At 39.1% G+C, this 17413-nt stretch overlaps 1 protein-coding gene across 2 annotated transcripts in view; it reads left to right on the top strand.

The window, feature by feature from the left end:
• The first annotated feature begins 11474 nt into the window (after window positions 1-11474).
• atp2c1 (ATPase secretory pathway Ca2+ transporting 1) overlaps window positions 11475-17413 on the top strand; it is a 79042-nt gene continuing 73103 nt past the window's right edge. The window contains exon 1 of one of the 2 annotated variants that reach the window (XM_038710342.1): window positions 11475-11632. In XM_038710342.1, coding sequence (XP_038566270.1) covers window positions 11609-11632 — 24 coding nt within the window. In that variant the 5' untranslated portion in view covers window positions 11475-11608. Of the gene's footprint in view, window positions 11633-16299; window positions 16324-17413 lie in introns of those variants that run through there. The other variant, XM_038710341.1, reaches the window with a different exon arrangement.

The raw sequence follows: 17413 nt of genomic DNA on the forward strand, positions 1-17413 counted from the left end.
AGGGCCCGCCATGGCGGGTCCCTCCGAAGAAGGATCTGCTGTCTCAGGCGCAGGGCCAAGTCTTTCATCCTTGCCCCGCCCTATGGAGACTGTGGGTCTGGCCCCTGAGGGGGCCGAGTTCCTGGAGGCGGGCCTCACGGCAGGAACAGTCGAGACGCTGCTCAGCTCCAGAGCCCCATCCACGAGAAGGATGTACGGCCTAAAGTGGAATGTGTTTGCCGTCTGGTGCAGAGAACGAGCAGTGGACCCAGTCACCTTCCCAGTGACTATGGTACTGGAGTTCCTCCAGGACCGTTTCTCTGCTGGCCTTTCCCCATCCACACTCAAGGTATATGTGGCTGCCGTGGTGGCGTTCCACACCCCTCTGAGGGATGGGCCTCTGGGGGCTTCCACTGGTCGTGCGCTTCCTCCGTGGAGCCCGGAGGATGAGACCCGTGACTCGGTCCAGGCTTCCCACCTGGGACCTGGCGGTGGTTCTCGAAGCGCTGGCTGAGGCCCCCTTCAAACCCCTGGAGTCGGCTGAGGCCAAGCACCTGACCCTTAAGATGGCCTTTCTTCTCGCTATCACCTCTCTGAGGAGGGTGGGGGATCTCCAGGCAGTTTTGGTGTCTCCACAATGCCTGGAGTTTGCCCCGGGGAGGGTCAGACCCCTCCTACACCCCTGTCCGGGCTATGTCCCTAAGCTCCCATCCAGGTTGGCAGGGTCCACGGTGCTGCAGGCATTTCATCCCCCACCTCATGTGACGGCGGAGGACAGGAGACTTCATCTGCTCTGCCCCGTCAGTATTTAGACTCTGAGGTCTTCCCGGTGGAGGAAAGCAGACCAGTTGCTGGTGTGTTTCGGGGTCAGCCAAGGCTGGGCTCTCCGCTTCCAAACACACGATCAGCAACAGGATTGTTCAGACCATTTCCCTGGCCTATCAGGTGCGCGGGTTACCTACACCTATGGCCTTAAGGGCGCACTCTACTCGAGGCATGGCGGCTTCCAGGACCCTCCTCGCAGGGGCGTCGCTCCAGGATTTGTGTGATGCGGCTGGCTGGGCCACCCCTCACACCTTCATGTTCTACTCCTAGTCGTGCCGTCAGGTACTGCACGCTGGGGGCAGGCGGGGTTTCGACGCGGCCTAAGTGGGTATTCTCGTTCCCATAGTGTTGTCACCGACGCAGTTCGAGTTCCCTCGAGTTCCGTCTCGGGTTATGTATGTAAACCTTGTTCCCGAGAAGGGGAACGAGACACTGCATCGGTCCGCCACACCTCACCCCGCCTGGAGTGCCTTGCTTCATAGAAAAGGGCTAATGTGTCTTGTGTGCCAGCGTGCTTATATACGCCACCAGTAAGGCCGTCACACGCTACCGTTCTAGCAACGGCAATAGGATTGGAGTAGTTTCATTCATGTTTCAGCCCTGCCACGCCCAGAGGCGTTCCCATAGTGTCGTCACCGATGCAGTGTCTCGTTCCCCTTCTTGGGGAACAAGAGTTACATACGTAACCCGAGACGTTCTCATAAGTTATGTAGACATACATATGTGTGAAACCTGGTGCACATTATTGAGAGTCAAAAATGATCTCTAGCTCTGGTCTTTCAGATCTTTTAATGCCTTTTTTAGTTTAATTCTGTTTGATGAACCACCAGGGAAAGCCCGTGCTCTGAACTGTTCGTACTTGTGTAAAGTAAAATAAAAGTGAAGTTGAGTCATTTAGTTTTTCACCCTGGTACTCATCTCGGGGCCTCCCAGATTTTCCCCAATACCTGGAGGATGTGAGCCTGTGCAGGGTTTAAGGACTGATGATAGTAGCAAAGATGGTCCCATCACCTACCGTCACTCTCTTCAAATTAATGCTGGACTGTCAGGACAAAGCAGAACACCACTCCTGCCTCCAGCACCATAAAAAGGGCCCTGTTGTCACTTTCAGATATTTACATCATGATTTATGGTAACCACACCTTGTAATTGTGGCACCGTTTTTGTAAATAAGGATGATGTCAACTCATGTCTTAATACACATTATATACAGTAGGCTAGTATGTACAATAGTACAGTGAAGCAGGGCTCTGCAGTGCAACTCTTTCACTCACATATGCCCAGAAATTATTTACAAGCACAGTGGGTTAGTGAAGACTAAAACCTACTGTAAATAATGTTTATACTAGTTCCTACTCCAGGCTGTGGTTAGAGCCTCTGCAGTGGACAGATGTTGATTTAGTTCAAAATCTACAATATTTGTAGGATCATGTCGAGTGTTCAGAACCACTAGTCTTAACATCATAAAACAGTCATTGCACATAAGGAGAAGGAGCTCAGGCAGATTATAAATATGTATATAATACATTTTTATAAATTAATTCTGTGCTACTTCAACAGATCCATGATATAATTTTATCCCATGGGATTTATTATTTTTACAGAGCATTTCTTTACAAGGAGAGACATGCGTTTCAACTGGAAAGGTGATTTATGAAACATCAAAATTTAAAGATCAGGTTTGGGGCAGTTTTATTAACTACACAAGCTCAAACAATAAACGTTAAATAACAATAAAATAAATCGCCAAAAACGAAAAACGGGCCGTTTTTAATTGGTTTTTCGTTTTTTGATTCTAACACCAAAAACGGTTATTTGGTTTTTCGTTTTGAAACAAAAAACAGAAAAACGGTATTTTCGTTTTAGTATTACAAACGAATTACGGATTATCCAGAGATACCCAGACCCAGACCCTATTTAACCGTAATTTCGCTGTTTCTAAAGACGTAACTGTGTATGTTCTTTGATATCGACAGTCTGAATGAGGAAATGTCAGACGGCCGCTTCAGGCTTCGCAGGAGGGGAGGAGTCAGAGAGAAACTCAGCGTTAGTTAAAGTAAACGGTTAGGTTCACAGCGTAAGTTGCAGGGGTTACAGACCTAGAGTTTATCTGATCTCGCTCTCTGAAACGGAAAACCCAGAGTTTTCACTAAACCCTCTTTCTGAAACATGCCTCTGGTCTGCTTGGTCTTTACACTTTGTGTATTGCCTTGTCTATTAGTGCATATAATTTTCTTGCGATGTTGGTAAAATTCACTGCTTGTTCATCTGATTGTGGTTAATAAAGTTTATATAAATAGGTCCTATATATATATATATATATATATATATATATATATATATATATATATTATATATATCAGTTAGTTAGTTAACGTTAGTTCTATTGAAAAAGTAAAATGAATGACAGCGGACCGGACGTTGTCACGTTTCAGGCAGAGTACGTCATCTTCACGACACGATCTTTGTTTTGATCCTCCGCAGGGACTTTCTGGTGCCGACAGCACGCGCGAGCCGTGTGAAGTGTGCCGGAACATAACCGGAAAATAGACGCGTTAGCCTTCAAATTAAAAGTGTAGAAACACTTTAAAACGTTTTGATCTCACAGCTCCTGTTCCCACGTGCTCACTAATGGAAAAAGTAATACAGACTGTGGAAGGATATGCAGCCTATGTATGTATGTAACTATGTACATTTTACATTGACATTACATTTGATTTTGCATTTCTAACTTAACATCAGTAGAAATCATTAATTATGTTAGACCATGGGTTCAAGATCCCTCTAACAGAACCTATAATTTTTATTCCTTATTTTTATTTGTGTTTGGAAAATAAAAAAAGCACAGGGATTGTAAAGTAAGTAAGTAAGTAAGACAAGTAATAGACTACTTACTTAATCAAATTGAATTAATCAAATTGAAATGAAATTAATGGATTATTTCTGGGACAACTGGACTATGAGTCGACGGGAAATAGCGGAGGGAAGTGACCAATCAGGAAGCGAGCTAGAGGAGATGGAAGTTATGGTAAAGTGTTATAGTTAGCCTATAGTGAGGAGAAATAAAAGCAAGAGACTGTTTTTAATGGGGGTGAAACGTCAAATTATTTGTAAGCACTTATATTTTGTATTTATTTGACCTTTTAACAGGTGTTTTAAATGTGGTCTCTCCCACAATACACCTACCTAAACCTCTAGATGCTATTGTTGTTGCTGCTTTAAAAAGAAAAACGTCCTTTAAACCTGTGTGCAAATTGCACTTTTAAGTGGTCTTAAAGTTGTACTGCTTATTTGTGTTTTCAAAGAGTCTTTGTTAAATGTCCTTTGGGTGTTGCGGGTGTGTCTGGTGTCCATATCTGTAACTATACTCTGTCAATATGATGCAATTTTGGCCAGGTCTCTCTTGAATAGGTTTTAAATATCAGTGAGATTATCAGGTTAAAAAAAGGTTAAATAAAATTGCACAACGGCCATGCTGTACGTGGTCACAGTGAACATGAAGGCACCCACACCTTCAGGCCATATTATATTCTTTAAAATAATATTTAATACTGTGTATGTGACATGTATTTGTGTAAACGTTAATTGTTGTTGTCGCTAATGTTGGCTGTGCTGTTAATTTTGTTAGTGGCTGTCATGCACCCATATTTTGCTGACCTTCACACACAGCTTGTGTTACAATTATCTGTAAGTAGGATTTGGATGTTGCTTAAAGGTCAGTGTGTAATATTTAGGAGGATCTAGTGACAGAAATGGGACGGCACAGTGGTCGCTGTGATTGATAGCTCTCTTGTTTTCCAAATATTTATTGCTTGATGACCTCATCAATACAAGATGGCCGATAGTGATGGCAATGTGCTAAATGCCTCAGGCCTATCTGTGAAAAACTTTTATTCAAGGAGGTCAATCAAGAAAACAAAAAAAATAGTAATATGTGCAAGTATTATTAACAGGTTTATGTTTTATACATTAAAATTTAGAGTCAAAGGTCCATGTATGTGGACGTCATGCAGCAGTGGAGAAGATTTCATTAAGTTTGATTTCTGTAATATGCTAGTTTATCCATTCTAATTTTACAAAGATGTGATCAAATGTAAAACAGACATTTGACAAATATATGAAGATAAATAACAATGCAAAAGTGCATATTACAGCATTACATGGCATCTTTTGAATGCTTTGTTGCCTTTACAAGAAATAAAAATATTTATTGTACTCACATACTGTAAAGAAATCTGTTTTAACTAGAACTTTGTATCTGTTATGTATTGGATGTTATGTTAAAACTGAGATGATTCAACATGAAGTTAGATAAGGTTAATGTTACAGCTACAGTTATAAATAACACCATGAGTGATTTTCCTGTAAATCTAGATAATGTTTTTAATAACTCATTCATGAGAGGGTTAACCGTTATGTTTTTATTACCTTAGACTGAGCCATTTCTATTGACATACGCTGTGGGTCCTCTAACATGGAAGTCGCCATGTTTTGCTGCCATGTTTCTACAGCAGCCCAAATGGATAAACTGCTCTACAGAGCAGAGGTCTGCTATTAAACAGAGGCCTAATAATTGGAAAAGGTCACCCTTTGCTTTGTATTTTCTCCAAAACTCACTGTTGGTGTGAATATAATACAATCTCCGTTATTTATGGTCAAAGGGAGGGTCATGCATTTTCCCCGATTCACACAAGGAGGCTCAGGGAAGAATATTTAGGGAGGGTTAAGATGACAAAACAAAATGAAGTTACACCCCAGCCACCCTGCCACCACTCCCCACCCCACTCTTATAAATAAGGTAGGCTACATTCCCTAAAGAGAGGCTGAAGAACACATTGGATGACAGGAGAGAAGCTGTATAAAGAGGAGGAGAGAGGATTACAAGGTAAACTTGCACCAAGACGGGGCTTCTTCTTGCGGTGACTGGAATCCAACACACAACTAACTAGAAGTAAAGATATCAGGGATGCTAGAAGTGCTAAAGTATTGAGAAATGGATCAGAATAAACACATGACAAGAAAGTTGTCTAATGACAGCGAGTTGGTCAGGGGAAGTGTCACAGGGATGCACTGAGTTTAGTTTATAATATTAGTAATAATAATAATAATAATTATAGAGTATTTTTCAAAATCCATGTCACAAAGTGAATTCACAGAAGGGCAGAAAATAAAACACACATAACACAAGTAACTACGGAAGCCCTAAGAGGCCATACATTTTATTTACATTTTATTTACTTATTTCCCAGGATAACAAGTTAATTTAATTTGTTTTCTCGAGATCTCAATTTATTTATGGCAGTTTCTCGAAATAACAAATGTTGTTACTGGGATAACGAAACTTTGTTTTCCCGAGATAATAAATTTAACATCTTGAGAAAACAAAACAATAGTCTGGTATTTTTAATGATTGCAGGAAACATCATTTGGTGTAGCAATGTCAGAGGAGCAGGGGAATATTGATCACCACGTCTCACACGTCTTTTCAATCAAGTCCTGACACAGTCTGAAATAGCTTTATGTCTTGCTGTTATAGATAATATATACGTTAGTGTGCATCATCCAAGAAGTTATTATAATTATAAGTTATTAATAATTCATTATTGTTTTCGTAAGTATGTAAATATCTTGGGAAAACCAAGTTTCATTAACTCGAGAGAATTATCCTGTTGAACATCCATGAAAACAACATTTGTTATTTCAAGCAAACATTTATAGGGAGTTAAAATACAGTTAAAAGAAAAAAAATTCAAGTAAAATCAGAAAATGCTCTTTTATAAAAGGATATTTTAAGAAAGGACTTAAAGGACTTCACTTACTCAGCCACCCTGATTTCCTCATTCAGGCTGTTCCAGATCCTCGGGGTCCTGACTGCGAACTGTCCCTTTTAGTTTTCATCCTAAAAAAATAAAAAGGCTGATTCAGTAATTCAGGCGTGATGAGATTAAGGTGTGTAAAATGCTCTCAGTGTCATTAAAAGTCAACATAGATCGTATTTTTCATACATTTCTAAGATATTAAAAACATGATTTGTAGTGTGCGGCTCAAAACTATATAGCTATATATTTTCATAATATTACAACTTCATTCTCCAAATGTCAGAGAACACAGATATGTGGGAGAGATTCTCATTGTGCAGGAAGTTGTAAACATAAGCAGAAAACTGCTCAAACACAGGAGCTATTAAAGTCCAGGGGTTTATAAATTAATTAAAAGAATTTATTATTGACGCGAAAAGGTGCAAGATGTACATTTAAAGAGGTTTCTTCAATCAGTCACACCTGAATGTGTGCTGACACAGCAGGGATGATATCACGTGAGAAAAGTAGCAGGAGAAGCAGATCTGAAAGCAACACAGAATGGCGGAGAACCTTACTGCATTACACTCTGTTAGAGGTGTAAGTTTTGAATGTCACCTGTAACCTGAATTTTGTATTTCCCTTTAACATCAATAGAAAACATTTCCACCATAAATTGGTGCAAAATTCTTCAAAATGCAAGACCTTAAGTGTTTTATTATTGTTATTAGAAGTAGTAGTAGCAATAATAATAATGCTGATAACAATAGATGTATATAGCCTGTCACATTTACAATAACAATAATTATCGCAATATATTTTTAGAGATGTTTATTTTGTTTTTTGGAAAAAGGACTGAAAAAAGCTTTGATTTAATTGTACTCGTGCATATTTGTTGACAAAGATTTTGTCATAATTGTTTTGAATGTTCTAGATTTGTGAATTGATCCACTGTTTGGCCTCAAGTGTTTGTTCTGACCATAAAGAAGAGTTTAAGCTTTCAACTTTCACTCAGGAGCAAAAATCAGTCTTTAAACTTGAAAGAAAATACGATTTGATAATTATCGTGATAATTACTGATATCAAAAGATCTTGAGCTTTTTATCGTGATGACAGTTTTGGCCAAATTGTCCAACCCTAAGTTGTTGTGAGATCTGTTTTGAGTGGATTAAAGTTGTGTCAGAGGTGGGGATTAAACAGGTGAAAATGTAAAGATGGCTGGGCTGAGCCCCTGATGTTTCAAGATCCTAAAATAGTGCCCGTACCAAAAACCAGGAAAAGACTCCTCAGGTACTTCTAGCTACAGACATGTTGAAATGTTTAAAATCATGGATGAATGGTCACAGAGAGGTTAAATATCCCAGTAAATAAAACTTGTTTGTCTCCATATCAAACTTGTTTGTCTCCATATCAGACAGGAGGAATGCACAGACCAGCAGGGAAGAAGTGAGTTGTCTTCTTCAGTATATGCGTATGACAACATCTGGAAAGAACGTATTAAGTTCAAGTCATTGGGAAAAAAGTGACACATTCACAAAGCTCAACGTTACTAACAAACGTACAAATTATTAAAATAAATAAATGCAAAAGCAGCAAATCTTCACATTTGTGAAGCTGGAACCTTGAAATGTTTTTAAAATGACTTAAGTTTTCTGTCAATCAACTGATCCTGTCAGCTGTACATGTATAAACTGTTGGGAAGTTTAATTTATAACAAAACATCACATTTTTATAAACTCTTAATATGTTTTGTGCATTCATTTGTAAAGTATTGAGTATATAAATTTGTCAGATAAATGTAGTGAAGTAAAAGTACAATATCTCCCTTTGAGATGTTTTGGAGTAGAAGTAGAAAATGTTATGAAAAGAAAATACTCAAGTAAAGTACAGGTTGTTTTAAATCAAATACAACATAAAGTATTGTTTTCATGTATGGTTAAGGCTCTTCTTGCAGAGTAACAGATGTTAAATGTTCATCTTTCTGTAGAGTCCCAGAAATATTTGTTCTTACTGAAGCATGTCACCTGATGAAGCTCTGATTGAGACTGAGAACATTAAATAGTGAATATTCTGCTGGCAAAATGTTAGGCCTATTTACACACATCGTAGATCTCCTCTCCTGTTTTTGCAGCATTTAAAAATTTATTGTGTTTAAGGAAACCCCTCTCACACTTTTACAATACTAGCTTTTGTCAGTATATGTGGCAGTCGTGTTTTCAGATGTAGCAATGAACTACAGTCACGTTCTCCAGATGTCAGCCTGAATTGTTGTTTACGATAGAGTGGGAATACACATGGTTGAAAAATTTAAAATTGACTCTGCCTTTGGAGCTGCGGTACAGGACGGCATTCAGCATAGACGGCCATTTGTAGCTGCTGGTATAAAACTATATTAAAACTATGGAATGGCAGGGTTTTTTGTCTTTGCTGTGTGGCAGATGTTACAGCCAATCCAGTGGTGGACAAAGTACACAAATCCTGTACCTGAGTAAAAGTACAGATACCCCTTGCTAAATATTACTCCACTAAAAGTAGAAGTCTTCAATTTAAATTTCTTGAGTACAAAAGTACCTGCTTTTTTTTAAAAAGTACTGTTTGTATGGTTATGTTTGTCAGTGGTTCCTGATACGACAGAGTTTGAAAAACGATCATCAAAATAGTTGCCGATTAAATTATATCAGTAAACTTATTGATCCAGTTTCATAACCTATTGGGTATTTTGATTTATAACAGAACTTTTTTTTAACTCTTTATATGTTTTGTGTGTAAAATTATGACTTTGTAAAGTAACTGAAGCTGTCAGATAAATGTGGTTAAGTAAAAAGTACAATATCTCCCTCTGAGATGTGGTGGAGTAGAAGTAGAAAGTGGGATGAAAAGAAAGTACTCAAGCAAAGTACAAATATCTCTAATTTGTACTTTATTAAATGTACTTAGTTTCTGTCCACCACTGAGCCAATCAGACAGCTCTTTTCTTCCTCTCTGGATGTTCTATTTCTTGAGATTTGGTTTGACCAAGAGCTCAGAAGGAGAGTCAATTTGAATAAATTTAAGAACAGATGTAAAAAAGGTCGTCAGTGTACTTTATTAGGGGAGGAGGGGAACGTTTGGGCACTCATGAGATCTGTCTCTGACCAACACATTCTCACAGTGGGTGTGTGGCTCACATGTCAGCAACACATCAGTCCTCTGACACTGTTGTGTAGCCTACTTATGTTTCCTCAATGGGCCTGCAGGTTATCCAGTATTTGGATCAAGTAACAGGCTAAAAATAAGTTGTGAAACTGAAATCCACCTGACAGGTACCAGCCCTGATTCTGACCCTGATTAATCTGATACACTGAAACCGGTGTCATGTTTACCTGCAGCGACTTGGCCTTTTCTCAAAACGTTAGGTGTACTACAAACTCAGGTGGTGCAGGTGGAAACTGGAGAACTGCTTTTAAGGATCAGAAGAGTGAAGTTAAGGCTGGCGTACTGGGTTACTCTCCAGGGGCAATGTGATACTCATTCGGTCTTTTAACAGAGTGCTAGGAACATGGTGAGACAATTGATTCACAAGGTTTGGGTGGATTGGCGATGCAAAGGCAGAACACATAATAGGACTACGTCAACTACAGTTCAGCCCTGCAGTTTTCAGTTTCATCCATCCCTCCCATTCTTCCCCATGCCAAGTGTACACCTCAGCATACAGCAGGGACTGAAGGACAAATCAGAGCAACTTACAGTATGGCGCAAAGTCCAGAACTATTTTGTTCTGCATTTTACAGACTGTTTGGCTTCAAAGATCCGGATACAGGGTGCGCAGGAGCAGCCGTACATATTCCAGTAAATGATTCATATATTAAGAAAGGAGTCTCTGACCATGTGTCGGTATATACCACAGAGCTGTTGGCAGTATTACTGGCCATGCAGTGGAGGAGAAGGAGACAAATAACACTGTTTTTGCATCTGACAGCTTTTCAGAACTTCGTCCACCACTGGTCGCCTTAATGCACCTCTAACTTGGTTTTTACAACCGCCAACACTGAAGAAGAACAACACAGAAGAAGACAAAGAAGAAGGAGACTGAATTTGCTAAAAATCTAGGTTTTGTATTTTTGTATTTTTTTTATTTATGATGCATAATTTCTTGTTATACACTGCAGTTCAGTTGGTGGCAGTAATGCACATCTAAGTTAGTTTTTACAACCAATACACACTGAAGAAGAAGAACGAATAAAAAAGAAGGAAACTGATTTGGCTAAAAATCTATATTTTTTGTTGTTTTCAGCGCCGACAAAACGGAGCAAAACGTTTTTTTCAACTGAACACCCTGTTTAGTACGCAAGCGCACTGCATTTCCCTGCCTTCTTAAAACCGTTGTGTTTATGAACTTGTCGCAGCTGATTGGGTAACACCTGAGACACGCCCACCAAACGACAGAAAACATACCTCGAAGCAAACCGGTACAAAACGTTTTGAGATTGAACTTGCCACAGTTGGTGACAGTAATGAACCTCAAAGTTGTTTTTTAGGCCTGGTGGGTTACTGCAACTCTAAGTTGGGTTTTTACTACTTCCGAAAAACACTGAAGAAGAAGAACACACAAAAAATAAGACAAACAAGAAGGAGGTTTTTTTTATTTTTGTTTTATTTATTTTTTCATGAATAATCTCTTTTTCCACACTCCAGTCCAGCTGGTGGCAGTAATGCGCCTCAAAGTTGGTCTTTACAACCGCCAATAAATCTCTGAAGAAGAAGAAGGGACTCGGAGTGAAGAAAAAGATGACAAGACGAGAAAGGAGAGAGAAATGAAGAGAAGAGAAGAGAAGGAGAGGAGGAGAGAGGGAGGGGAAAGAGGAGGAGGAGAGAATGAGGAGACAGGGAGGAGAGTAAGGAGGCCCGCCCGCCTGCTTTTATTGTGAAAGTGTCACCGGAAGCGCCTTCTCCCCGCCGCCAGTGAGGCTTTACATGGTGGACCGTTCTGTCAGGGAAAAACGCTCCGCGGTGGGACTTCACGGAAGATGCCGAAGAAACGGGAGCTGCTGGTAAGTTTAACAATTATTGACTTCCTCCAGAATGAGGACTGGTTAAGACACATAATCCACCCCGCTGCTCACCTAACAGACATGTATGTAAACACCGAAAGCTCCGGAGTTAGACGAGCCGCGGCGGCGGGAGCTCGGCGGCGGCTGTGTTGGGTTAGTTTACCTCCCGGAGTGGAGCTCCTGTGAGCCGCTGTTAGCCTGCTGCTGTCACCGGTTGTAGCAAGACGGACGCTAACGTTAGCTTGTCCGTCCGTGACTGACATTGCTGTTTGTATGTTTGTTTGTTGACATGTCGGCGGGCAGCTGTGCGTGCTGCTGGTTGTTGTTGTTAAAATGTTCAGCCATCACTTCCACTGCTTCATCCTTGTTGTTGTGTGTCGATGTTTGAACCTGTGTTAGCCAGGGAGCTAGCTGAAGCTATCTGTGGCTAACATGAACATTAACGTGTTTGTGTGTGTGTGTGTGTGTGAGAGAGAGAGAGAGAGAGAGAGAGAGAGATGCTGCAGGTGGTGAAGTGAGGGGTTTAAAATGATGCCGTGAGTGTGAAGGTTATAGATTATCTGTGGGGCTTCATACAAGATCAATAAGTTTGTCTAAATAGTTCAAATCAGTTCATGGACTGCAGGTGAATTTGATTTAGCTGATTGTTTTCTTCCCGTGTGTGTGTGTGTTTGTGTTTGCATGTAGCTTCTTTCATGCAGTTACAGTGCAATGTAAAAATAACGTAATCAGTGGTGGATGAAGTAAAAGTACTAATGCCTCACTGTTTAAATAGTGTTACAAGTAAAAGTACTATATTGAAAATGTTACTTAAGTAAAAGTATGTAAGTATAATCAGGATTAATGTACTTCAAGTATTAAAAGTACTCAATGCAGAGTGAAAAATGACTTGTGACTGTTATTATATATTATATCATTAGATTATTACTACTCATATGTTAATGTGAAAGCAGGATTTTACTGTATTGAGGTTGAACTGTTTATCAGACTGCAATTAATGATTATTTCCATTAAGGATTAATCTGCTGATTATTTCCTCTGTGAATCGATTGTAAATATTTCTGAAAATAGTGAGAAATGTTGTCACAGTTACCCAGAACCCAAAGTAACACCTTCACAATGCTTGTTCTGTCAGTCCAAACCTCAAAATGATTAAAAATATATTAAAATCATCAGAAGGAAAAGCTGCAAATTTTCACATCAGATGTTTTTACATGAAAAATGACTTAAATGATCATCAAAATAGTTGCGAGTTATATTTCTGTCAATCAACAAATGTACTAGCTGTACTTGTATACATCATATTTTTTTAACTCCATGTGTGTTGTGTGTAAAAAATCTTTATTTGTAAAGTAACTGAAGCTGTCAGATAAATAAAAAGTACAATATCACCCTCTGAGATGGAGTAAAAGGAGAAAGTGGCATGAAAGGAAAATAGTCATGTAAAGTACAAATACCTCAAATTTGTGCTTAAGTACAGTACTTGAGTATATGTACTTAGTCACTGTCCACCACTGGGGGAAGAAAAATACATTATAAAAATCATATGACATGACACATAGATAAATATGCTCTTCTATGCCAATCTCTGCTGTTTGAAGTCTTAGGTTTTATTTTACTCGCCTTAATTTGTCACATAAAGGGTCTTTGAATATCTAGCAAAGCACTCTTTTAAAATAAAATGTATGTTTGTAGTAGAGATGATAAAATACAATAGAATTGTAAAATGTGCTCAAGATGAGATGGTAAAGAAAGCACCTTTGAATAACTTATATAAAATCATACTCTGACACACTGGAAAAGCGGTATAGTCTACTTATGTTTCCTCTGGCCTGCAGTGCGGTGGCCTTTTCTCTGAAGCAGGACACTTGGTATTTGGATCAAGTAACGGGTGACAAAGGTGTGAAATTGAGACGCCACCAATCCAGGTCCACATGAAAGAGAGAAACCATCTGACATGAAGTAAGCCTACGAACAGGAACGTGCAGATTACAACAGCATCTTGATTCAAATAATAGATGTCCTGGTTAAGAACTGTGACGTTTATATGCTAAGATTGTATAAATAATAAAAATGCTGACTTTAGTGAGGTGATCAGCTGGTCGTTTCTCACCTTTAATTAGTCTGTTGAACTACAAACCCTCAGTCCTGTTGTAGTCCTGCAGTGATGGTACAAGGGGGGCCGTTTTCACATTCTTAAGCTCCATCCACACGACTATGTTTTCGTTTTAAAACTCAGACCTTTTGCTACATTTCCTCCCCTTGTCAAGACTGAAACGGCGAATCCGAAGACCTAAAATGGAGAAGTTTGAAAATGCTGCTGAACCTGTTTTGGCTTTAACCGTTAACAGTTCCTTAGAAATCCTAACCCATTTGTCCCTAGTGACAAAAAATTCCTTCTTCCCAAACACTGCTGTAAAAATATTATAAATTAATATTTTTTTTCACACTTTAAATAATCCAGTCTTTTTAAGCTACTTCAGCCTGAAATATACGTATCATGTATCAATTGTATTTTTGGGATTTTAACCCTTTAAATGTCAATATGTTTACGTAACTCGATGATTGGCCGCAACATTGATTTTGATGCATCGTTGTTTTTTTTGCGGTGCCACATTTTAAGAAAAACTCACACACAAGGTCCTTATGACAAAAAATGTCAGCTTCCCAACAGCTGCTGTAAAAATATCATCAATTAATATTTTTTTCCACTTTAAACAAGTTAGTCTTTTAAAGTTTCTTCAGCCTGAAATATACATATCAAACATTTATTCATAAAATTTCGTTGGCAATTACGACAGCAACTAATACTTTTTATTATGAATTAATCTGCTCAATATTTTCTCTATTAATCGATTGATTGATTGTGACACCTTCCTCATGCTTGTTTTGTCTGACCAAAAGTCCAAACCTCAACATTATTAACACTACATGCAAATAATTGCAAGGAAAACCAGCAAATCTTCACATGAGAGCTATACATGGAAAATTGACTTTCTGTCAATCCACAAATGTACTAGCTGTTTAAACTGTTGGGGAGTTAAATTTATAACAAAACATAACATTTTGTTGTCACAGTTACCCAGAGCCCAAAGTGACACCTTCACAATGCTTGTTCTGTCAGTCCAAACCTCAAAATTATTTAAAATATATTAAAATCATCAGAAGGAAAAGTAGCAAATCTTCACATCAAGTGGTTTTACATGAAAAATGACTTGAATGATATTTAAAATAGTTGCCTATTATATTTCTCAGTCAGAAAATGTACTAGCTGTACTTGTATAACATCATAATCATATTTTTTAACTCCATGTGTGTTGTGTGTAAAAAATCTTTATTTGTAAAGTAACTGAAGCTGCCAGATAAATAAAGTACAATATCACCCTCTGAGATGGAGTAAAAGGAGGAAGTGGCATGAAAGGAAAATAGTCATGTAAAGTACAAATACCTCAAATTTGTACTTGAGTAGATGTACTAAGTTTCTGTCCACCACTGGTTTTTGTACCCCACCCCTGCAGTCGCCAGCAGCTCACGTCTCAAACACACCTATTGACCTTATCTTCATGTGCAAGTGTCTGTCAGCAAATGATAAGCTGCCACCTTGAATGTTCTCTTTGAAGTTGAGTGGATCCTGGTATTTTATCAGCAGGATGTTTTTAATCTAAAACGCAGAAGTCTCTGGAAATGAAAACACTGATCAGGTTGATCAGAAGTCAAGGCGGCGAGACAATGCTGTGTCAAACTATAGTTATGGCCAGATTTGCCAAACCGCTTTCAGAACATGTGACTGCTGTAAAGCAGTCTCAGATTTCAGTCGGTGTCTGAGCATCAGCGTGACTTCAGCAGTTTGTTCAAACAGTAAAACACCCAGAATATTCCTTCAGCTCCCTCACCACGCAGACAGAGGGACTGTTGTCGACATAAAATCACTGCCATGTTGCACATGTTCCTTATTAGTCTTTTATATTTTGTCAATTTTATATTCATACATTTAGATGAATACATGTCCTCTCCACCTGTAATATGTTTGCGCAACACAAATCCGGAGTAATGCACGTGTAAATACCTTGCATAACTGTTTATTCCATATTTAAATGTTTTTAAATCTATTTATATCAGCTGTATGTTTATGTCCAGCACATAATCACCACAGCAAATACCTCGTCAGTTCTGCAGGTTTATGTTTTTTATTTTTAACTTTTCATGCAGCTGCTTGTTGACTTTGCAGATTAGAGCTCCTGAGTCAGTGTGGACATTTGAATTAGGTTGCAGTTTCGACCTAAAAATGTACACCAGCTTTCAAACAGAAGACACATGACTGCATGCATGTAGGGGCTTTGGTGTCTGACTGGTTTTTCCAGGGGTAAGCTCCCTGAAGTGATAAGTGAGCTGCCCTACGTTTAAAATACCTTTTTCTTTCTTTATTTCTTTATTTTTAAAATTGATTCTTTTTAAAGATAAATCTGACTCCGCGTCTTTCCCCTTGTTGAAGACTGTTTCTTTATATTTAATCTGCATGAAATCAGTGAAAACAACCCGACGTGAGCGCTGTGAGGCCGTGAAAAAGACGGCCCGTTTCCTGTTTAATGAAGCAGACAAGTTTTTCTGTCGCGAGGAAGAACAGATCCCCTTCACGTCTCGGACCGACCGACCACCCAGCTGTGATATTTACCCAGCAAGCAGCAGAGAAGGTGAGCGGTCAGCATGATGACTCTGCTCCTCTTTACAATAATACACTTCATTAGAACTACCAGGGACCAGATGCAGGGCCTTTCTCAGTCTGTGTGCTTCCTGTAAACCACCTCAGTACTGCTTCTAATGCCCAGAAATGTTCTCGTTCCGCTCGTTTTTATTGTGTGTGTGTGTGTGTGTGTGTGTTACCCAGCATGCATTTCATGTAAAGGCAGCCAAACCAGAAACAGAATAGTTGTCCTGGGCCCAGTTGTTCAGAAATAATCTGATCGGATTGGATCAAATTTTGAATTTTTTGGAAAAAAATCTAGTCTTGGTTTTGATCTGGATCGGACCTTCAGTATGTGCTGTTCAAAGGTTTCTAGAAGGGTTGGGATACATCTGATCCAAAAAGTCAGGATTATCCTGATCCCAGCAGAAGGCTGGATTCAGGGTGGATTTTAAGAACAATTTTATTTTATTTATTAGCTGTGGGTCAGATGAGGGGTCTGATGTAAAGTGACTCCACGCTGGCTGTTGTTGTTGTGATCCAAATTAGTTGTTTGAAAAACCATCTCAGATGTGATCATTCTGATTCAGATTAAACCTTTTGAACAACTGGGCCCTGGAGATTGGTATCAGGACCGGTCCCGGCATATTTTAATGGTCAGTATCGGTTAAAATTAGAGCTGCAAAGATCACTTAGTTGACAAGTATTAAAGTAATTCCCAGCTATTTTGATAATCGATTAATCAGATTTCTCTGATTCCACTTTATGTGAATATTTTCTGGTTTCTTTTCTCTGTGAAAGCAAACTGAATATCTTTTGTGTTGTGGACAGAACAAGCATTTGGTGACGGGTGTTAATTTCCATCCCTAGTTCTATTTGATAAGTGATACCATTAAAGCACTGTCACTTGCATACCAGTGTGTTTCTCCAAGCTGCTTAGACGTATGCTTTGGTTCACGATGTCAAAAGTTGCACTTGCTTGATTGCCATCGCTCTGTTTGATAGGTTGTAATGGGCCCTTTGTGTTGTGTTTGACATTTATAAACTTGACTTGACTAATCCCTGGAAAAAAAAACAACTCAACATCACCGTGGAGGTCA

Source organism: Micropterus salmoides, unplaced genomic scaffold, assembly GCF_014851395.1.
Source record: "Micropterus salmoides isolate LMB-PRFRI ecotype aquatic unplaced genomic scaffold, ASM1485139v1 Ms_hic_scaffold_11, whole genome shotgun sequence".
Lineage (NCBI taxonomy): Eukaryota > Metazoa > Chordata > Actinopteri > Centrarchiformes > Centrarchidae > Micropterus > Micropterus salmoides.